Source organism: Symphodus melops (genome assembly GCF_947650265.1).
Source record: "Symphodus melops genome assembly, chromosome: 8".
In the NCBI taxonomy this organism is placed as follows: domain Eukaryota; kingdom Metazoa; phylum Chordata; class Actinopteri; order Labriformes; family Labridae; genus Symphodus; species Symphodus melops.
The window spans coordinates 17,124,578-17,147,666 of NC_136698.1; the positions used below are offsets into that span (position 1 = coordinate 17,124,578).

The following is a 23,089-nucleotide window of genomic DNA, read 5'->3' on the forward strand; positions in this document are numbered from 1 at the left end:
TCTTGGAGATTTAAACCATTTTTATTTGAAATCTAAAAGCGGTTCGGACACATTAAGTCACTGAAGCCTTATCAACCTTATTATTATAAACTGGAATTAAAGAGAAAGATGTAAGGAAGTGTGAAAAGCATTTTAAAGAATGGACAAAGTCTCGTGGAAACAGTTTATTTAACAGTGATCAGTGGTAGTTTATATACTGTTATATAATTTCAACATGATGACAGTGGCTTACAAAAACATGTGCTACAGTGTGACATTTAACACATGTGCACTGGTTAACTGACTGACTGCAAGATGACTGACTGAATTCTCTCGCGACTGTAATGTTACTGATGCCGTGGGTATTTTTAAGTTTCTTATTGCGCAAGTATACCCATTATGGAGGCAATTGTTTCCATTTAAAATATGTTACATAAGAATGTGTGCATGTTCGTTCATGGTTTTGTGGTAACATGGTCATTTTGTCATCATGGGTGAGTTGTGGTGGTTGGTCAAAATCCGCTGATCACCATGTGCCCTGTGATTTCTTGCCAGACAGCCAACACAGAAAATTCACTGTCAATCCCATGAAGTAACAGAGGAATGAGGAAATATGTCCTTCCTTCTTTTATTTTTCAATTAGTTGGTCAAATAAGGAACTATATTAGATGTTGTTTCATAATAGACTAAATAAATAAAATGATTTGGCTTAGTTGTCATTGTGGAAATAAAACAAACACATCTGCAACTGATAAGTGTATTTCACATTCTCTTGAAGTCTGTGAAGACAATGCTGACATGTTTCTCTCAATGTTGCTCTACATAAAATCTTAAAAGCAACATTTAATTACTTGAAAAACACATTCTGCATTCCATTGCCTGTAATTATTATTGACTGGTATAATTAACTCTATTGTAGTACAGAACATTACATCAAATCAAGCTTCAAGCTCCAACAACATTTGCTATCACTGAAAAGATTTCACATACGTGAGTCATTAACAGTGATCATAAGGAATCTTTATTCTGTATTTTTATGGTTAGGGAGGAATTTTCAGTATAATGCACTCTTGGTGACAGCACAGTGGTTGCCATGGTAACTCCTTGACAAGATCAGAGATCAGTCATTGGTGGATCCGGGAAAAGGTCAATCCTTTTTCCAACTAGTACACATAGAGAAGTCCTTCAACATAGGCAAATATCTGGAGTGGGAATGTCATCTTATTTGTTTATCTTTGCATATTGGGAAGGTGATTACTATTTCGGCACACTCGCCACCCCATGCATTCACACATTCCCTACAAACAAATACCTATAGGATAGCTCATGGCAGAATTATAATTATTTCTTTATTTCATATGGAGTTTATGCTGGAACCATACCTAATGTGAGCTGAGGTCTGCACACTGTTTTATTAATTGCAGCATCTAACAGGTTAACAAGCCAAACCCCCTCCTGGATCTGCAGATGTTCTGAAGTCTCCTTCATTTCAGTATGAGGAAGGACTGAATGGAGAGGAGAGCAAATAAAATGCACGTTTAAAAGGTGGTGGTGGAACAGAGTAACCCTTTGCACACTACTTTAAAAAGTACTGTACAGTAAGTTAGTTTTCTTTTCTATTCAACTATTACTTTTTTCCCATACCCTTTTCAAATAAATTGCAATTAGCACGACCAGACAAATGACTCAAGCGCACGACTCAGGGTAAAAGCAGAATCACAGTCCGTTTATTCACAATCAGGGTTTGGTACACGGTGATCAGATCGTCCCGGCAAAAGTACAAAACGGCAGGCAGAAATCGGGGTCAGAAAACAAAGCTGGTTCAGATTCAGAAGGCTAGACAAAAAGTGCTAGTAACACTGCTCCAATAAGACAAGACGAAATGGCACAGAATGAGGGGAAGGCAGACATTAAATACTGAACAGGGGTGGAGTTAACAAGACACAGGTGAGACACATCAGGTTATCAGCAGACTGGGAAACACTGGGGAAAGGGCATGCAGCCAACAGACCTGAAACGAGACACAAAGTAAGTAACAAGTAAAACACAAGCACAGGACATAATACATGAGGGAAACAGAAATAAACAGAAACTTAACCCGGGGATGTGACAGCAATTAAGAAATATATTTTAGGGCAGTTCTTAACAACAAAAGCACTGCTACTCATTTTTTAAACATTCCCTTTTAGTCTGCAATTACAAAAGATTATAAAAGAAAATAACGAAATTGACATTTTAATCTATTCGTACCTCTTTTGCAAAAAAAAAAAACCCCACATCATGCACCCTTCTTTGTAAGCCCTTTGTCTTCTTGTCAATATTTTTGTTTTGGTATATTGTTAAACATGCAACAACAACAACAACAAAAACTACATGTGTGGCCTGTAATAAAACAAAGTGACGCATGTGTACACTCTTTCAGCTCTTGAAAAAAACAAACACAGTACATACCACACAAACACAGTCAGTTGTACTTTTTTGTGAACAGTTCTTTTCCTGTTGAAAAACAAAACAAACACATGGTAAAAGACCCCAAAGAAACAGGAGATACTAAGGTCTGTCTTTTCTTGTATGAGCCTACTAAAACCCTTTCACTGGGGGTAATAAAAAGAGGAGAGGTCTCTTTATGAGGGAGGGGCCGACTGTTAATGAACTCCTTATATACAGATAGATAGATAGATAGATAGATAGATAGATAGATAGATAGATGTGTTTCTAGTTTTTTTTAAAACATCTGTATTTGTCTCTCCACTCTCATGTCAGTATACCTGTTGAATTCACATTGTAACAATTGTGTGGCTCTGAAGTGATTTCTACTACAGGTTTTGTGTGTTGTTTTGTACAATATGTCCTGCTTTTCTTTAGTGCTGATGCTTACTGTGCAGTATGCGACATCAAGCAACTCAACCGACTAAACCTCTACACAACTTATTGCACCTACGAATGGAAGCAATTCAGATCGGTCGCCTTCAAAATGACCAATAATTAAATTGTAAACACACGTAACATACCTTTCATGAAACTCATTCATTTTTCTAGGCTGGTGAATAGACCAAACCTGACACAGTTAGAAAAGCCACAGCTTGCAGGTATGCACTCTAAACAACTAAATGTGCTTTGTCCTGTTTGCTTTGTGTGCTAAGCCTTTTGTTGAACCAAGTTCTTTTCTCTGCAAAACTTTTGACACCCAGTGGCTGAGGTGATGTTGACAACTGGAAGGTTGGAAAATAGGCCTTGTGACTGGACATTTTACAATAGCCTGTTTTTGAAAGGGGTCAACTCCCCCTTTGTGCAATGTCTATTCTTAATAGTAAACACTTAAGTGAAGTACAAAAAAATAAGCATTATAACAACTATATCATCCTTAAGAGGATAAGGGAATGTTTTGAAAACCATGTGAAGTTATTTCAAGGACTAATTAAGTTTGTGTAATCGGAATTTATGAGTGAGCAAAATTTATGTTAATATTTATACTTTAAAATAAGTAGCAGAAAATCAAATGTAAAGAACGTACATACACAACTTGTTTTACTTTTAAGAAAGGTCTGTAGCTATTATCTACAAAAGGACTAAAAGAAGTATTTATTAAATAAGATCCTGATGTTGTTAATAAGATCAGTGTGATGTTTTCTTTACTTTACTAAACTCCTTAATATGTAATTCATTCACTTGACCTGTAAGTACACTTGACTCAAGTGTAAATCAATGTGCATGTTAATGGATATGGAAACTTCAAAAATGATGTTTCATATTTGAAGTAAATGTCATGTACTATTTTATTTTTATTTTATATAATTGACGTGAAACTATTTTGGTCTGCATAAGCCTATACTGTTTCTAAGTGGGGTATATTTTGTGAGTCATCATCATATGATCTGTTTGCGTGTTGTGGTCGAACTGGGTCACGTGTGGTCGACATGCATTAACTTTGCCTCGGGTGTCCCCTGATAGCTGTCATAGGATGAGGACAGTCTTTCATCTTTTTCTATTTTTCCGTCCTGTTCCTTCCCCATTTCACATAAAGCCTGCAGCACGAGCCTGCAGCCCCCATTCGCCACATATACATGTAGGCTTATTGCATAGTAACATTTAGCTTTAATTTCAACATTATTCAATGACAACAAGTTTGAGGTTAATTAGCATTTCAACTTCGAGAGAAAATGTTAAATGGCCTACGAACTTTAAGTACAATATTAGCCAACGGTTTTTTTAAGAAAACAAACAAACAAACAGATTTTAATATGGAAACCGAATTTAGAAATGTATTCCGAAAGTGAGAGCTAACTTTAAAAACATATTTTAAAATATCGAGAGATTTGTTTTAATGCCAGCAGCAGATCCATACAGATGAGAATAAATGACTTGGAAATTAACAATACATGTTTAACTCCGCACCTAAAAGTGAAGCACAGTCGCTGTTGCTGAGTCGTTGCGGCAATAAACGGAGCTGTGCAGAGAGCAGCAGACCTACAACATCCGGGCAATAGTCAGTTGCGCAGAAACGGAATGGCGGAGGTAAGTGAGCGAAAACGAGGAATGTAATGACCCGAATGATAAGAAACTGTACCGTATTTAAGACTAGTGTCACTCCGGAAGGTACTCATGGCTGTCGATGGTTTCACTCGCCGTTGAACACCACCTGAAAGAGGGCTACTACGGGGCATTTGAACAGGGAAGCGGAGGGAGAAATGGAGAACGTCTCCAGCGTATCGCCTCGTCTATCCGCGTTCTTGGCTTTAAAGAGCCATTCCCTCTTCTGCCCGTGTAGTAAAGCTGCGGGAGACAAAAGAGAGCCCGGTGGGGTTTTATACAGTGGTGCTGAATTATTTCAGGTGTGTCCCGGCGACGAAGTGAATTGAGTTTTTTTTTTTAAAAGTTCGAGATGTCACGACTCGGCGGCGGCAAAACTCTTTCGGAAAAAATGAGAACTAGTTATTTCCTTCTTGCTTCTCGTAGTGAGCCGAGCAGAGGAAGAGACGTTCAGCACCAAGTCACAGGAAAGCGCCCCTGGTCAGACAGACAGCGCCCGATGGGTTGGGAGAGGCACGTTGCATTAATGATTGGGGTTTTATCTAACTTTAATAACTTATTTTCCCAGTCAAGCTGTTGTCAGCCTTATAGTATAGTTCAACCAGTGTCAGTACTCGGTGTAAACCGAGTACAGCCTGTCCTGTTGTCTACTAAAATAACTTTTTTCACCTGTAAATGTGGTCTTAACTTGCACACCTTAATCATGCGCCACGCTAAATCTTTTGACTGGATCTTGTTTTATTTTTATTTTTTAAAAAGCGTTTTTATAGAAGACAAATATACTTTAATTCTCATTAAACCTGTACTTTGCTCTGCTTTTATTTTAAAATGTATGAAAGCACAAACAAAAATGACGTAAGTTGTGGCTCTATCTGGTGGAGAGTCAAATAATCTATAAAGTAAGACATTTTTAAGTGTCACTGACAATCCATGTATGACCCCCTTTTGAATTGACAGTTTTGTCCCTGCAGCAGGTCTTCTAGGTCGAAAAAGGGCGGCCTCAGAGCCAAGAGTCAGCTGATTTGTAATGGGATGAGCCACAGGATCAGCCGCTATCTGAGCCCTTGTGTGTTTTGTGTGTACATTTCTGCCCTTGCTTCACAGATGCACAGAGGAATATGTATCCGTTGTTATACACCCCTTGCTGTTTCTTTACACGACTTAAAGTAATGTTGTTTTTAATAAGGATGCTGGATGTCTTTTTGTGTAGGTTGGCGAGAGGCCCCTGAAGATAAGTGAGGAGGTCGTGGCCTAGAGGAGACTGGATGAGGAACAGAGATGGAGGCCATCAGCAGGAGAAGCAGAAGTTTCAACAGGCCTTAGAGGAGTTGGAGGCAGACTTTCCCCCCATAAAGATGGCAACACAGTCCCACACTGTTCGCTCAAGTACAGCTGTATCTGCAAACATAAAAGTTAGTTTTCATATTAATACACATAATATTAGATATTTTGTAAACATCTAGAGACCCAACATTATATGCACACCCAAAGTCAGAGTAGTCTTAGTCTTACGATTGAAAATATCTTCTTTTGATTTAAATTACTCATTTAACAAGTAATTAACATGATAACTTAATATGCTGACTTTTTTTTATTCATTCTTAGTGTAAAGTTTAAAAGAGTGGCAAACATTATTTGGGAAAAAAAAAAAAAAGGGAATAAAAATCCTTCCCCACCCCATGCAGATTTCTGTGTGAATACAAACAGAAAAGCATGCAAATGTGTCTTGGATGGTACAATTTAAGTCATAATATGGAAACAAGATGGACCAGTCTAAATCTGTATTGGTGATTTTGGTGTCGTGTTTGACCAAAGACCATTGAGCATGGACAAAAGCAGAATGGTGTCAACATTTAGCAATAACCTAAGCACACGTTGTTATACAACTTGTGATTCAATGAAAATGTGTTAAAGTGAGATAAGGTGCAGTGCTGGGATTCTAATCTTGGCTGGGCCTGTTAATATCAGAAGTTAAAAAACAGTTTCCCCTTCTTACAGCTGACTATATTTTCAACTTTTAAAGACCTTGCTCATGATGTTTCTTTGAAACATTTACGATATATAGACAGCCTTTTGTTCACCTGAATACTTCGCTTATAGGCCTTTGTACTGACAAGCTGCCCTTATTGCCAATTTTAAAATAATGTTTGATAAAAGTAATAGTCTAATCCTGTTGTTTTTTTTTTTTTACGACAACCTCTTCTCGGAACGCCTTCAGGTATCTTCTATTTAAAAACCCCCCAGTTTTCATGACCATTAGCTGGGAGGGAGAGACCTCTCGTATCGTTAATGGATAAGTTTGCTGAGTTTTTATTTGCTTTCGTCAACGGAAAAGGTTTGCATGTGCTTTTTAAGACAAAATAGAGACAATCAGACGAGGCAGGATTATTCAGTACTATCTCCTGTTTTTCCTTATATTGTTTTTCTAGGATTTGTCAGTCTAAGGAAATGTTTTCACAGCTTGGCTTTGAAAATTGACGTGGCTCTTGCAAGCAGTGTGTGTCAGTCACTGCTGGTGAGAGAATGAGGGAAGGGTGGACATACTTCTTTTAGAGGTTTGCCAACTTCTACCTGAGTTAAAGTGGAATCCCTGTTCTTCACATGTAACCCCCCTTAGATTCTTGATTTTACCTGTGCTCTAAGGAAAACAAAAAAAAGATTTAATTTCTGAAGATTTTATTTTTTTGAGTTTTCTGCCTTTATTGGAGAGATAAGACGGTGTATATAGTTGGAAATCAGGGAGAGAGAGAGTGGGGAATGACATGAAGGAAAGGAGCCACAGGTTGGATTCGAGTATGGGCCGTCCACTTGAAGGACTACAGCCTCAATACATGGAGGGCGCACCACCAGCACCCCATTATTATTGTATTTTTTGAAGGGTAAACTTTATTTTCCGGCATTGAAATGCATTCAAATATTTAATATGAATCTGTACAATCATATGTAAGGGAAGTCTTTCCTCTCCCAGTCATTATGGTGCGCCAGTAGCACAAGTGGAAGGGCCCTTAAGAACTGCTGATTTTAGGATTTGTTCCTTCTTTAGTGGGTTACCTGACTATCCTACGCTGTACCTTTTCTTTCTATTATTTATAACACAACATGAAGTCAAGGCTTTATGAAGCTTTATGTCACAGCTTGTAGTAAGCAGGAGCTGCACTTAGACACAATAAAGCTTAATCTACACCTCGGCCCTCCACAGTCACTGTCCTCCTTTTGTCCATAAACATTTAGTTGGAGTGATAAGCAAACACAACATTGTTTTGTTAGTGATAAAAGTTAACAGATGTATAGTTACTTTATAAATCTATGCAAGAGTCACTAAATGCAAAGCAAAAAAGATAGTGTTATTTTTATTTCATTCCAGAAACTTCAAAGTGATGGTTTTGTTTTAAGCAGCATTGATCACAACACACTTACAGTTTTACAGTTTTTTTTAATTGAATTAATCTGGGAGAAAACTGAAGTAGCACTTGTCTATTCCTTTTGAAGTGTTTTAATTTGGAAATATTTGCTATTTCACATTGAAAGATTTGTCCTTGAGATCTTTGAACTGACAGCTGTCTAGAGAAAAGCCATTTAAAGAATTGTGAAAGTAACCCAAACATCTCCCTCCACCTGTCACTGTCTCCCGCTGTATCTCTCCGTCTGTAGGCCAGTGAGCTTCCTTTAGAGGAGTTGCTGGCTCTGTACGGCTACACAGTCTCAGATCTAGAGAAGAAGACGTGTCCCATGGCTGCCAGCCTGCCAAACATGACACTGGACAAGGTGAGATTCATCATAAACAACGGGCAATTTGTATTTATTCTTGCATTCAGCTTTTTTTGTGACTTCGAGCTGTGTTGTTCTGTTCTATAAATATATGTTTGTTCGTTGTACAGGATCAGATAACTGAGGATCTCTTTCCCGGGGAGGAGGAAGAAGAATCATCAGCTGATGATCTCACCCCCTCGGTCACCTCAAACGCCTCAGATCTGCTCTGCCGCCTCCAAGGTACACACACAAAGATCATGCTAACATATAAGAACATGACATTTACATGAACCTGACATTCACCACCTGTGGACAAGTGTTGCAAATTAGCAAATGTTCTAAAACACTCAAATCAGTGCATCTGGTTTGTCCAATGGAATTGCTATGTCCACATCAAACTTTTTAAAAGTTTATCTATTATTCCAGTAAAACAACACTTAAGTATGCACACTATGGTCCTTTTCTGATTGATAGAGGACTTACCTTGAGACTTTGTTTTCAGTTAAACACTATCTTATTGTTTGATTTCAAATCAGTGCTTTGCTGAGACTGGAGCTTGTTGCGTACAGAAAGCTTTGATTTGTCTACTTTCTTTGTAATTCATGGCACTTTTATCCCTGCCTTGTATGTCTAATCTTTAAGGATGTCAAAGAAACTCAAGTATTTCTGAACTGAAAAGGCGTCTTAGATTAAACAGCTTTTCACAAATGGGGATTCAATTTAAACAGAGCTACAGTATTTGTGCCGAATCCATAGAACATGATCAGTTTGATGGGTTTGCTGCTTAGTATCCTTTAAAATCATGGAGGCATTGATTGAACACATGGTTTCTCAAATATGTTGCATTTTATTTATCTGCACCAGCTTAATTTGACCCCTTGTCCATCACCTATTCCTAAATTAAATATTTCAGATACTCCTTGAGATGTTTTCATTATAGAGTTGGAACAAAGTCCACACGATATAATCCCTATATACCTCACTATATCATCAAAATTGCCAACACACAAGATTGAATTTGCTTTTGAGTAAAAAGAACTCCACAAAAATCACTAATAAGACAGATGTTTGATTGTGAAGGATGTCTCTAAGTGACCTTTTTAAGCAATCAAGTCCATCAGAAGAATATTGACTATTTCTGTATGCACAGAAAAGTGTGTGTAAAGGCATTGTAATTAAAAAGTCCTCTTGCCATTTCTTGCAGGACTTGAAGTTTCTGACTCGTGCTTTCCAAAAGACAAACTTCCAAGTAATCCAATAATGAAATGAGGCAGATTTAAAATTAAACAAACAAACAACATTTATTCCTCAAAATCGCAGGTTACAAAATAAATGCACAGCTCCTATAGAGGTCACTCGTTTAAAACAAGAAAACCCCTTGAATTTGCTTAAAAGTAAAATTGCTTGAATGCCTTCTTGTCTGAGCATTTTACACCAATTAGCTGCGTTTTGCGACAGCAGGATCAATTAGTATTAGCATATTAGCATGTATCACATGTAAATGTAGCGTATGTAATTATTCAGATCTGCCATAAACGCACAATATTTAAATATGATTCAAAAGCAAAAACTCTTTATCACACATCTCCTCTTTGGATCAAACAGTCTGGCCCCTAATTGTTCTCATGATCTACAAAGCAATTGTGTCTTCACATATTCAGAAGAGCCATGTTACAATCAGCTTCAAAACAGTATGACAAAAAAACTACATATCACTGTCAAGAACATTTATGCCGGTTTCACCTTTGCCTGGCGAACTTGTCCTCTGCGATTCATGAAGTGTCTGGATAACTCAACGCATCCCCTAAGTATTTCATGGGGAAGATTCATCTGCAATGAGGACTATATCATCCACAACAATAGTTCTTTTTTTCTCTCTTGTAACTCCAGTAAATACAACTCATAATACACTTTATTTCTAGAGCACTTTACAGTGCTACAGTGTTTAAAATGATTGTTAAAAAATATAAAACAAAAAGAAATGAGCAGAAGGCTGTTGTAAAAAGATGAGTCTTAAGGCTTTGTTTTAAAGTAGCTGTAGTCTGTGGGGCCTTCAGGTGGTCAGGGAGGGCGTTCCACAGTCTTGGAGCAGGAGAAAAGGCCCTATGGTGCGTAGCTTAGTTGTAGGTGGTTTGATGGCGTGTGTGGATGTTGAACGGAGGGTGCAGTCTGGGGGGTGAGGACCTCCTGGAGGTAAGGGAGGGGCAGATCCATGGATGCACAGACGGGTGAGGAGGGAGACCTTATACTCAATTCTGAGTTTGACAGGGAGCCAGTGAAGGGAGTTGATGATGGGGGGCAATGTTTTTGTGTTTACGCAGAGACAAAGGCGTGGACGAGCTTCTCTGCATCTACCAGAGTAAGTGAAGGGCGGAGTTTGGCAATGTTTTGGAGGTGGCGAGTACGGTCTTTCGGAGGTGATTGATGTGGGTGTCATAGTTGAGCTGCTGGTTCATTTTAACACCCAGGTTGGTGACAGAAGTGGAAAGGGGGGTTTAATTGGAGAAAGTTGAGCTTTGTATCTCCTCCAGGCAGGTGGTCAGTGTGGATGTTGGCAGGGGGGGAAGAAGAAGAAGTGGGGATATTTTTTATGTACATCTGTGTGTCATCAGCATAGCAATGATAGGATAACCTATACCTGCTGATGATGCTGCTGACGTGGAGCATGTAGATGGAGAAAAGAGTAGGGATGAAAACAATCCACACCAACACTTGTGAACAGTGGCTCATTGGGTTTGAGTCTTTCACTTCGGAGATCAGCCCACTTGACTTGTTTTTCCTAGCAGGAGTTTGCAGGTTACACATCGTGGTAGAATTTTTCGAACGGCCAAAAGTGATCTTAATATCCAGATCTTCTGTCGTACTTTTCATAAAGCGTTATTCCTGCCGCAGTGTCCCAGGTTCTCATGGACAGATCTAAGAATGAGAGATGTGAGAGATTGTGTTTATCTTTTGCTAAGATTGCACTGTGTTTCAACTCCTCATTCATGGCTGAGTTATTTAACCTGCCACCCACACGTAATATGCCGTCTTGAAAAATTGGTGACAGCCGATAAAGAGGGTTAGCGTTTGCCATTATTTTTCCTTCTTGTAACATGGCAACTTATTTTTTGGAATCTCTCTTTTTGAATGACGAAAACAATCTCAAACTCTGCTTCTGCAGCATTACGTCTGGCTTTATTTGTCCAGCTTTCCAGTCTTGAGTGATACTGTAAAGTCTTTTCTCTTTTGAGCAAGGAGTTTCACTATGCCCTATGGAAGTCTGGACCATTTATCCAGGTCTTTGCTTTAAGAAAGGCCACAGTAAGACTTCTGAAAGCAGTCCTCTGGGTAGGCTGAAGTATTGACGTATCTCCGCTGAGAAACGTCTGACTTATCTCCAATTTCAGAAACTCAATTGGCAATAAATGTGCAGTGTCTGGTTGGCCTGTTCTTAAGGTAATTAATGATTGCTGTACTATCAGACCAAAAAGAAGATTTTTCTAGTGTCAGTTCCAATTCAGCTCTCATTGTTGAGTCCATCTTTGTAGCTACAAGTGTAGCAGTGAGCTCTAGACGTGGTAGTATAGGAACTGGTGTCAGTGGTGTGACCCTAGCCTTGCCAATGCACTGGTTTTGATAGATTTTTAAGACTAAATATGTGGCTGTGTCATACCCCTTCTCACTTGTGTCAGCAAAGCGGTGAGATTGAGCTGCAGTGGTCTCACCAAAGTCGACTGGCTTCACACATCTCTCTACTTTGAAACTGGCGAAGAGATGTAAGCTGTAACCCACTGCCACTGTTGAGCCAGAGCGTCTTGCATGCTATTAGCCCATGCATGTTTTGCTCTCCAGAGCTCCTGCAGTATCTGCTTCACGAGGATGAGTGGAGCCAAAATCCCCTAGTAGATCATAGATAGTGCTTACCATTGAAAGTACTCCTCTTCTTGCAAGTGACTTGTTCTGCATAACGACTGAACTTTCGTGTCCGACTCCACACACCACTGAACCCCTAAAGCTCTTTCAATAGGGAGGTGATCATTCCTTGGCTCTACCGTCCTCATGTACTGATGCAAGCACAGCTCTACTATCAGAAATCCACTCGTCCTGAATGAGCGAAACTGTCTGTTCTTCAGTGCAGACAGACTTGAGTCAGTCTACGTAAAAGTTCCTCAGGACAGTGTTTTTTTTTTCCTCTGAGCTGAATCCTAAATGGTTGTCCTCAGACCAGATTCATAGTGCATAATTCGCACAGCTGGGCGACAAGGTTGCACCAAATAACTGAACGACCACTCTGTATTCTTTCAGTTCCAGATTGAGGTCTCCCTTTGGCCACCACAGAAACCTCAGCATATCAGTGTCTTCAGCAGGAACCCTGACCTGGTGAAACATGACTTCGGTATCAGACATAAGGCAATTGGCTTTTGTCTGAACCTTGTCAGCACCTTGATAAGTATCCTGATGTAACTCTTTGTTTATCAACAACTTTCTTTGCAGGCTTTCTGCCCTCTGTACTGAAATAGCACAGTCTTTAAAGGAAGGCCAATGCTATAATGGCAGTTGAGTCCATGATTGTCTGTCTTCACCAGGCATTTCCAACTTCTCAGTCAGCTGCTGCTCGGGGAAGTCAAACTTCATTTTCTGTTGAATGAGGTCCTCCAGCTTCACTGAGGTCCTATTTACTGTTACTTTTAGCCCAGTTTCCACCGAGCGGTTCGGTTTGTCTCGGTACAGCACGCATTTTGCAGCGTTTCCATAGACTAATCCCGGGATAGATTCCCAAATAACCGACCCGTACCGTCTTTTTGGGACCCTTGCATTGGGACCCTTCCGTTGGTGTGCCAAGAATATCTAGCCGACCCTAAAAGGTCGAGCTAAACATGGCAGTCCGTTGATTGGTTAAAAGAATCGTCACTTCCTGTGAGACAACGGTAAACACAACCTTGCCATTTAAATACACAGCCGATTGTTTACGTCTGTTTATTTCTCCTCGCGGCACACAGCCGTCACTGAAATAATGCTTGATTGAGTTTTGTTATAAAGAGCCACATGTCAGTGACAAAGGAGATGAACTGCGGCGTTGGTTTTGTTTGTGTCACGTTTTTCTCCTTTGTTGAATTTAGCAGTTAGCTGTTAGTGGTTAGCTGCTGTCATGTGACGCTATTACGTAGCTGACGTGGCTATCGGCATCCGGCTTACACAGCGCCTACCAAATAGGGCACGGGTGGTTGTGGAAACACAAACGGGATCAGGCTGTACCAAACCATACCAAACTACACCGATCCGTACTGCTGTGTGGAAACGAGGCTTTTGTCTATTCAGAGTCTTCTTTATAAATGGTGCCTCCTCTAAGCAGTGGTCTGATGATTTTCCAGCCTAGGACAGTCTTAACATATTAGCATATGGATCCACACCTTCACTGCTGATAACCCTCCATGGCACAAGGGATTTTGGTACGTTTGTTCCTATTAACAAACCTGTTCCTGTATCAATGTGCTTGAGCTGGACTTCTCTCAAATATAGCCATCTGTCCACATCACTCTGTTTTGGAATGTTTTCTCTTTTTATTGGAATCTCTGCTTGTGAGAACATTTGGTAAAGTTCTAAGAAATGGTTGTAACCCAACCTGCTGACCTCGAGCCCCTTAACAGCATGTGTGCCGACTGATCCTTCCTTTTCCATGGTGCGGAGCATATTGTTGGCCTTTTTTTCCTGTTATTTTAAGGTTTCTCATCAAAAGGTTTCAGCATTGCGGATCTAGAAATACATATGATTAGACTATTATATTGCTCCTGACATATCTGACTAACACTGGAACAATAGACATTGCAGAGGCTGGATCCCTGTACAACCAAAAGTTTTACATTCTGTTGTGAGAGAATAATTTAAAACTGGTTGCTTGACGTTCCTGCTTTCACCAACAGAGGGAGCTAACTCCTCTTTGTTTAATCCAAATCAGAAGTACAGAATAGTGGGATGTTTCAGAGAATATGTTTGAAAAATGAGCCTTTGCTCACAGCCTTTTTCTCAAATGCCCCGATGACAAACATCCAGATCACAAACTCTTTGATTTTAGAAATTCAAGCTTTCCTTGTGTGACTTTTGCTCGATGAACTTGCAGAAATCCAGGTTATGCCCTGTTCTGTGACCGACACTGTTTCTCACTTGTGCTGCTAGTACTTTCCTTATGCTTTTTTGATTGGTCTGTGTGCTTTTAAACAGGTTGGACATCTTTTGCGAAAAATGTTCTTATTTTCCTTTGCTCTTTAAGCACTTCATTGGCTTTGTTTCGATCACTTGGTGAGGTGTGCTCTTGCATGTTGCCAAACAACGGATGAGAAGCAATTTCTGCCTGCTTGTCCACAGAGCTGACCAGATCACTGAACCTGGCTCTCCTTCCGGACCTCTCCTGAATGTCACAAGCAACTCCCCTCAACTTATCTTGTAACTTGATGGGGAAACTTGGCAATGATTTGCTCTCATATTAGTAGGGCTATCAATTTCTTCAATACAGTCCATGCTGTCCACTGTAATACAGCAACTCGTTGCAAACTCTGTGAGCGCTTCTTCCTCTTCTGATCTAATAACAGGCCATTTCAATCGTCTTTTAATGTAAGCAGAAGCAATCATATATTCATTTCCCAAACATTTGTTCAATAGTTTCTATGCTTCTACATAGCCTCGGTCAGGATGCATATGTGAACAAGTCCAAACGAGAATCTTTGGTCTGCCGCTGGTGAACTGCTCAAAGAAATGCAACCTGTCCCAGTTGCTGTATGTCCTTTCCTTAATCCTATGCTGAAATGCTTTCATGAAGAAACCAAACTCCAGGGGGTCTCTGCTTGGGACGTTCACAGGTGGGAGAGTGGAGACTTTCTGTTGTATCACTAAAAGCTCAGTCATCTCGTTTTGTCGCTCCATGGGATTTAGCAAATCTGTAATATCAGCAACTTTGTTTTGTCTTCTGCTGGACTTTTTGCTAGACTTAGCGTTCAGTTGATGACGTCTGCCATCTCTTTCTGAGCTATGTTGAGGCCTGATTCACTGTGCTACATCTGGCCTACTGCACTGCTCCAATGTTGCTTTCCCTAAGATGGCTTGCAGCATTTGGGTATGAAGTCATTCCATCCTTGGAAACCTGCTATCAGCTCGCTCTTTCACAGTTTGTACTTCCAGTTTTGCACTCGCTGCAGCAACAGCTGTGAACTCCCATTCCTCTTTTCTTTGAAGTTTCTTTTTCAATGCTTCAGCACGTGTTACCAGAGTTTCCCATTCAGCTTCTACTTTAAGTCGAGCAGAAGATGCAGTTGTAGAAGCACTAGAAACAGATCAGCTTTTTTGTGATACACTACTGTGTTTGACTCATGATATCGTTGAGGCACTATCTGTAGGTTCTACCACAGCATCCATTATTTTAGCCTCATCTGCCTGTTGCTGAACCTTTTTCAACCACCTTTTCACATTCTCCACCAAAGTTTTGGTAGACATTTGTGCTCACACCACTGCTTCTGATCATGAAGAACTTCTTCGCCAGTCATTTCCACTCTAACTGCATCATTGGCTGCACAGAATTCAATGTGCACATTTGTGATATCAGTGGTCATGTTAACATTCACTTCTGCAGCATTACAGTCATCCTCCATTAAAGCATCGATTCTTTCATCTTTCTTTTTTTTTTTTTTTTTTTTAAAGGTTTATTTTTGGCCTTTATGCCTTTATTGATAGTGAAGGACAGTGGATAGAGTCGGAAACAGGGAGAGAGCGGGGAGAGACATGTGGGAAATGAGCCACAGGCCGGACGCGAACCCGGGCCGCCCGCGCGAGGAACAAAGCCTCGCTATATGGGGCGCGTGCTGCCGCTGTGCCACCGGCGCCCCGATTCTTTCATCTTTCTGATAAGATAAGCAAACTTAGCTTGTTCTTTTTTAGGGATGTCCCGATACAACTTTTTCACTTCCGATATGACACCGACATTGCAGCCTTGAGTATTGGATGATACCGATCCGATATCAGCACAAATCATAAATACTTTTATTAGTTATTTTGTAGTGTGGAAAGTTAGAAAAGGCTTGATCAAGTGATGTTACTCAAACAGAGAACAATAGTCAGCAACAACTGAACAGAACAACTGCCTCGTCTATTATTAACCAGTTGGTTACATAAATTTTAACCGTCAACATGATATTTGTATTTATATCAGAGATTTTAGATGCAGGGTGATTTAAAATCCGGTATTCGTTTTCTGGCTGATATCGGACCGATTTATCGGATCGGGACATCTCTACTCTTTTTAGCTGGTTAAGCTTTCCTCAACACTTTCACAGTAGGCTTTGGTACTCTCTTTCTGGCAGTTTCTTGTTCTTCTGCTCTGTATTAACAATGTTGCAACAAACTCTTCAATGAATTAAACCTCATTTTTGATGCATGTCCCTACCTGCAATATACAGCCTTCAAATAGTGCAGCTGCAGGTATCTCCCCCCACCCCAGACCGATCTCTTTGTGATAGTTGCTTTGACTGTATTCATCCTATCTGTAATTTCAGAGCTACTTGCTTTGTTTTGAATCTTGTTAGCGTTTACATATTTCACTTTAAAAAAATTATTTTTTTGAGAGTTGGAAACTATAGTAGAAAGAGACCATTTGAAGATTGCATTTGATCAAATGTTTTAATGTACTTTTTTTTTTTTTTTTAAATGATATCCTCATCCTCCTCTCTGACGTTTTGTCTCTCAGGTGGAGACAAAGACAAATTAGTCAGCTCATCAGATGAAGACTCTGACGATGCCTCTATTCCCTCCAGTGAAGAGCACAAGGTAGACCACTAAGGACGATCACATACATCGTGTATTTCTCTTTTCGAAACACGCGCACAGCTTCAGTCTGAATCAAAGTTAGACACTCTAATTAATTATATTGTAGATTCCATTACAGACTGTTTTTTTTTTCTCAGGAAATCATGGTGGGCTCCATGTACCAAGCAAAAATCCCTCCACTGTGCCCATATGCCTACCAGGACAGAGGTAAGCAGCTGACGCGTTCATTCATTACAGGTAGAGCAAACTGCTCTTCAGTCTATGTCTCTTGTGCTTTATGCTCCTGGTCATTTCAGGTGATTACAGCCTCTCTGTGTAGAATCTCCTTCACTGTCTTTTTGTGTTATACTCTAAATCACTTTTCTTGCCCTCCTACCTTCTCCCCCTGCCTCCTTTCTCTGCTTGTCACCTCATTATCCTTGCATTGCTGTGTTGCTGTAGCCTCCAGCAGCGAGGACCAGTTGCTATGGAAGCCAGGTGTTCTACCCATGCAGGAAGTGGAGGAGTTCTTGTTTTATGCACAGAGATCGCATGGCCAGGGGGGGGCAGCATGCTTACGAACACAAGGAGACACTGTCCAAGACAATGAACAGGTGAAGTCTCTTTAAATTGCAATAAAGCGTTGTACAGCACTGTGGTCAGCTGTTGCTGTACGCGTAATCGTTAAGTTACTTCATTTTAATTCACCTGCCTTGTTCAGTCTTTGGCACCGCATTCTGTGAAATGAATGAAATGTAACAATTGCCGACTCCTGTTACTTCAACAAGGAAGGCTAACCTTCTCAATCTCTTGATTCACAGGCCCTGTATGAACTAGTGAAATGCAACTTCAATGCAGAAGAAGCACTTAGACGGTTGAACTTCAATGTGAAAGTTTTTAGTGGTAAGAAACTTCCTGTTGTACCTTTTCCTCCACTTCATAGTCCACTAAAAACACAACAGTGATCATAACAGATTCAACACTTCTTTAATAATAAATCATTCTTTGTAATTACATTTCACTTGTCACTGTGTTCCATTTAAGTGAACCTCTCCCTGCTGGGAAACTAATGTACCTCTGCTTGACTCCCGAGGTTTGAGTGAACCAATTCAGTGTCAAACTAGAAGAGGATTATAATCTTATTTGGGGGAAAAAAGCCAAGCATTTGATTGTCCACTAGTTTAAAAAAACAGTCCCTCATGAAGAGACATGTTGCAGAAAATCAATAAAGTCAAGTTGCAGATGCAGAGTATGAACACACACACATGTGTTGAGCTCAATAGTCTGCAGGGTACGATCCCATACTGTATGTGAAAATTAATACTTGAGTCCAGGGACTGAATTTACACCATGGAATGTTTTTTTAAAATCAGATTTTATCCACTCAATTCAACAGCAGCGGATGACTCCACTCAGCTAAAGAGAAAGATTCCACTGATTTGACCTACTTGACCTCTTGTTCAGCTGTGACGCTTCACTTCTACTCCCAAGATGTTCGCTGTAGTTTGGATTGGTGTTAAACAAACATTTCCCACTAATATATTGGGGGGAGACAAATGAGAGACATCTCAACTGACTGTTCTGCAGCTAGCTTTATCAATACGAAATACAGGGCAAACCGAGACACTGACTGACAAATTCAAATGAGTAAAAACAAAAAGATAAAGACTACAGTATTGACCACATAGACTATATCTTGTTTTTATGCTCTGCAGGGAGACGGAGAGAGCAAGAGATGTCCGCTGTGCCTTCTCTGTAAATGCATTGATTTATGAGCGATCTCATGTTAAATATGAACCTCCTAATGCCCTGTATTGAATCGTTTGCGTACCTGGTTGCTCTCTACACAAGGCTCACCTGTTCAGATAACAGTATCCACCCGTGCAGCTGCACCTATCAACAATTTACATTATCACCCTAACAACACCCGTTTATAAGTTCCTCTTGTACCCCCCTGTTTCCAGCACCACAGTTATAGTGTTATTGTGTGGGAAACCCTGGCCTATATAACAAAACTAATGTTGTGATGCCTATATACTCTTTTGCTTTTCACTTCCTTTTAGAAGAGCTTTGTGCCTGGAGCGAGCAGGAGTGTAGGAACTTTGAGCAGGGTTATCGAGTTTACGGGAAAAACTTCCACCTCATTCAGGCCAATAAGGTGAGTATTGAGAGCAGATGTGTTTAACCTGGTCCTGGTGAAATAGTTGCTCAAAGCAAGCTGAATGTTTTCCTCTTCCTCCTCCTCAGGTACGAACGCGCTCTGTGGGGGAGTGCGTGGAGTATTACTACATGTGGAAGAAGTCCGATCGTCATGAGTACTTCACCCAACAGGCCACCAGGCTCAGCCGCAGGAAGTACAACCTGCAATCAGGCAGCATGTAAGTAGTGTTAGAAAACAAGAGATAATATTATTCTGCAGACAGGCTGCACCACACTAAGCTAAATGTGGTCGTGTTATGTGTTGCAGGGAGGATGGAGAGCAGGAGGGGGAGGTTGGGGAGCTTGAGGGCAGCAACAATTCTTCTGGCTTGTTATCTCACAGCTCTGCCAGGCAGCTTGAGTCCCCATTACCTCCACAGTCGAACCTGGACCTGGACAAACAAGGTAACATTTCGAGTTCATCACTTACAAGCTCCTTATGTTGGTGAAAACACCGATAACTGCTCTCCAAAAATGAATCCAATGTTGAAGCAAGGGATACAGCTTTAACCCTTTATAGGGCAAGGGACTATTTTTGGTCATTTTCCGTACACATTACATATGGCTATCCTTCTGCACCTCAGTAAGGTCGAGGAGCATGTGATCCTCACTCAGCCAATCAGAAGAGATCACCCTGCGTCACTGATCCTGCTATTGTGCGTTTGAACCAAATATAGTAACTTCGTCAATGATTATTTTTCTACATGAAATTAATTTTTTTTTTTAAAATGTTTTAACAGGAAAAAAAGTTCTGTTATGTCCCCCAATAACACTCTGAGGTTGAATTTTTGAATTTCAAAGTATTTTAATGAGTGCCCTCTAAAGAGTTAATGGTCTGAAATATTCTAACGATCACCAGATGATTATATGCAGATAGAAAGGTTATCATCATGCTCTACCATTTGGAAATATTAAAGCATTTTGGAAACGGCTGCCATGGAAATGTTTTGTGGTTTTAATAAGCCTAAAATCAAAAAGAGCCGAGGACCTTCACCCATCTTTTTGTATATAAACCTTTCACATTTCATGTCAGACACATTCTCAAAGTTACTTTATTTTCAGTTTTTGTTTAAATGTGTCATTTTAATTACCTGCTTTGCCTTTTATTTTGACATCACATGTCCATGATGAATCATATTTATATCTCACCTCCTTTGTTTTCCCTGCCACTTTCTTGCTTTGTGTCTGTCTTGTCATGTTAATGCATGGCTGTCTGCATGCTCATGTATCTGTGTTATGTGCATGCACATCTGGGGACATTCCAGAGGAGGAGGGCCGTCCCCGACGAAGACGGACTCCCCGCTTTCTATTAAAGCCATGAACTCGGTCCAGACAGGCCACAGAAAGCAGGCTGGGCCTGCAGGTAACGAAGGCAAAAGAAGAGATTGAATTAGAAACAGAAAATGAATGTTGTGATGTGAATTGGGATATAATGAACTCTGATTATTGTTGAAAGGTACAGAGTTTAATGTGAAGGGAAATAAAGCATCCTCTGCAGTAATTGCATTTAGATAAGAGAATTTCAAAATAAGTCAGCATTTGTCTTCTTGACTTTAGTATGTGTTTAAAATACAGTTGTGTGTATTTAATAATTATTTTGACATCTGCTGATAGTGTCTCTACTGAAACGAAATTCAAAGTCAATGTTTTGTAACCAACATTTAACCAAACCCCTTGTTAAGAATTTGTGTCACAGAAAGTTGTGATGGCTGTGATACCACATCACTGGAACACATTTTACGTAGTTTAGAGGAACTGAACAAAGTCAGTTAATATGGGTACAAGTGTAGTAATACAAAATATCAAATATGTCTGTAATCTTCTGTTCTCATGTACACGTGTGCAGATGGTGAGCTGTTGATGGGTCTGTCAGACCTGTGTGGAGACGAATGTCCTCAGCAGCTGTTGGCCTGTCCCTTCTCTGTCCCGCCCATGGATCCCCTGCGGCACCCTGGCTCAGGCACTTGTTGTCCCTCAGCTCCAAATCAGCTTCTGTCCCAGCCCTCCCCTCAGAACTCCCCGTGGTCCTGCGGGAGTCCTCTGTCCTGCCACGCCGACCCTCGCCTCCAAGGCTCATGTTTCTACCAGCTTCACATGCGGGGGGGACCTTATGTTTCCGATGGTCTTGACTGCGGTGAGGCAGGAGGTGTGAATGTCTCCCCATTTGGGATGCAGCTGGAATTTGGCCTGCCTTCTGTCTCCCATCCCTCACCTGCTGTCCTCCCATCACACTTCCAGGTGTTTGGCAGCCTGTTGCACCCTTCTCCTGTCCAGCATCCCCGCTCTCTCACACAGTGAAGGCTCATGGGAAAATATAAACAGTGTGGTGCCCTGAATCCTGAATTTAGACAGTCAAGGACATGAAGTGCATTTACCTAACTTTGTGAAAAAGAATGGACCTAGAACCTGTGTGGTTTGTCTGAACCCCTTCTTTTGAACTGAGACACTTGAACCTCCTCTCCGTTGTTTAATTCTCTACTTACACGTGTTGATAATGTGTTTAATACCAGTTTATTTCCACAATCTTTGCCAAAACAGTGCAATTAACCAGCAGTAAGTTATACATTTCTGTGAAATCTAGGTGAGTTAAGGTGGTAATAGCTGCAGTGACCATGCAAACAAACCAGAAGCATCAAGGACTGATGATCTTCAACACTGTTCCTGTTTTTTGTATTTATCTTGATGTAAATGTTAAATTGCTGCATGGTGTCTTCAAAATCCTTACAGCAAGAGCCAGTGATCGTTTTCTTTGTTTGTTCTTCTTCATGCTCAGATCTTAATGCCTCTGCAGCTCGTTGAGGTCTCCCCATAGAGAGTCAAATATGGACTTGTTTGAATGCAGCAGTGTAAAGAGATTGATTTTAGACTACAGAATTGTTTAGTGTTTATTATGATTTAATGACCTCTAAACAGTCTGTTTTCCCTCTCAGACCTCCATGTTTATTCACTTCGATTTTTTTTGTCTCACTCCACCTGTCTGGAATGTTTTTTTGCAGAAGTGTGTTTTTTTCCACCATGATTGTTTTTTGATAAATATGAAGAGCAGAAATGTAAATCCTCATCTATGACGACTAAGATTTGAACATTGTTGTTTTTACTTTTGCTCCTTCTTTGATGGTTAACCATTACAGGCGCAACACTTTGTCAATATATTTCCACACTCTTACTATAATGTTAATGAGTAATTCACTTTAAGCGCCCAAATATTCAGCAACCATGATCATCTTCAAGTCCATTAAATGATGAGTCAGTTTTTCTAATATGGACTGGTTTTATACAAGCAGACCAGACAGAAAAACATATTGTTTACATTTAACGGATTAGGACACAGCTAATTGTTGAATGAGTAAAATCATGTGAAAGGTTATCTTATGGAATTTTGCAATCATGGTACATGTATGACGTTTTTAGAATTTGACAAACACACATGTCATCATGGATTAAACAAATATATCATTTTCTTCTCCAATGTGTCCTTAACTGACCTCAGAATCAGAATTGGACCTCTGCCGAACTTTAAAAAAGACACAACAATGTCATATATATTATACCTATGTGCGATGCATTTCTAATATTAGAAGTGATGGTTGAAATAAAGTCCAAGGTATTTTTAATCAATCACAGTTTAATTATTTGCCGTTGTCAGATTTTCAAGAGGTTTTTCTTCAAATAAAACATTTTGTGTATTAAGTCATAAATATATGTTTGTCTAAGTCACAGTTATAGCTTAAAAAAAGGGCAAGATGTAGCCTCACCTTCTTCCCTCCATCTGTGTTAACAATGTTTCTTGTTTCTTTCTGTAAATGTTGAGCTCTTTTTGGAATTCCTGTTCAAAGCAAAGCCGGTTGCAGATCAATGT

The 23,089-nt window shown here is 40.1% G+C and overlaps 1 protein-coding gene across 1 annotated transcript; it reads left to right on the top strand.

Moving 5' to 3' along the window:
* The first annotated feature begins 4,369 nt into the window (after nucleotides 1–4,369).
* Nucleotides 4,370–22,848, top strand: mier2 (mesoderm induction early response 1, family member 2). The gene is made up of 12 exons (XM_079349897.1): nucleotides 4,370–4,494; nucleotides 5,720–5,921; nucleotides 8,161–8,274; nucleotides 8,388–8,499; nucleotides 16,973–17,052; nucleotides 17,190–17,259; nucleotides 17,494–17,645; nucleotides 17,853–17,934; nucleotides 19,095–19,189; nucleotides 19,279–19,409; nucleotides 19,499–19,635; nucleotides 21,077–22,848. Exons 2-12 carry the CDS (start codon nucleotides 5,775–5,777, stop codon nucleotides 21,526–21,528), a joined length of 1,572 nt encoding a protein of 523 aa, XP_079206023.1. The 5' UTR covers nucleotides 4,370–4,494; nucleotides 5,720–5,774; the 3' UTR covers nucleotides 21,529–22,848.
* The last annotated feature ends 241 nt before the right edge of the window (nucleotides 22,849–23,089 follow it).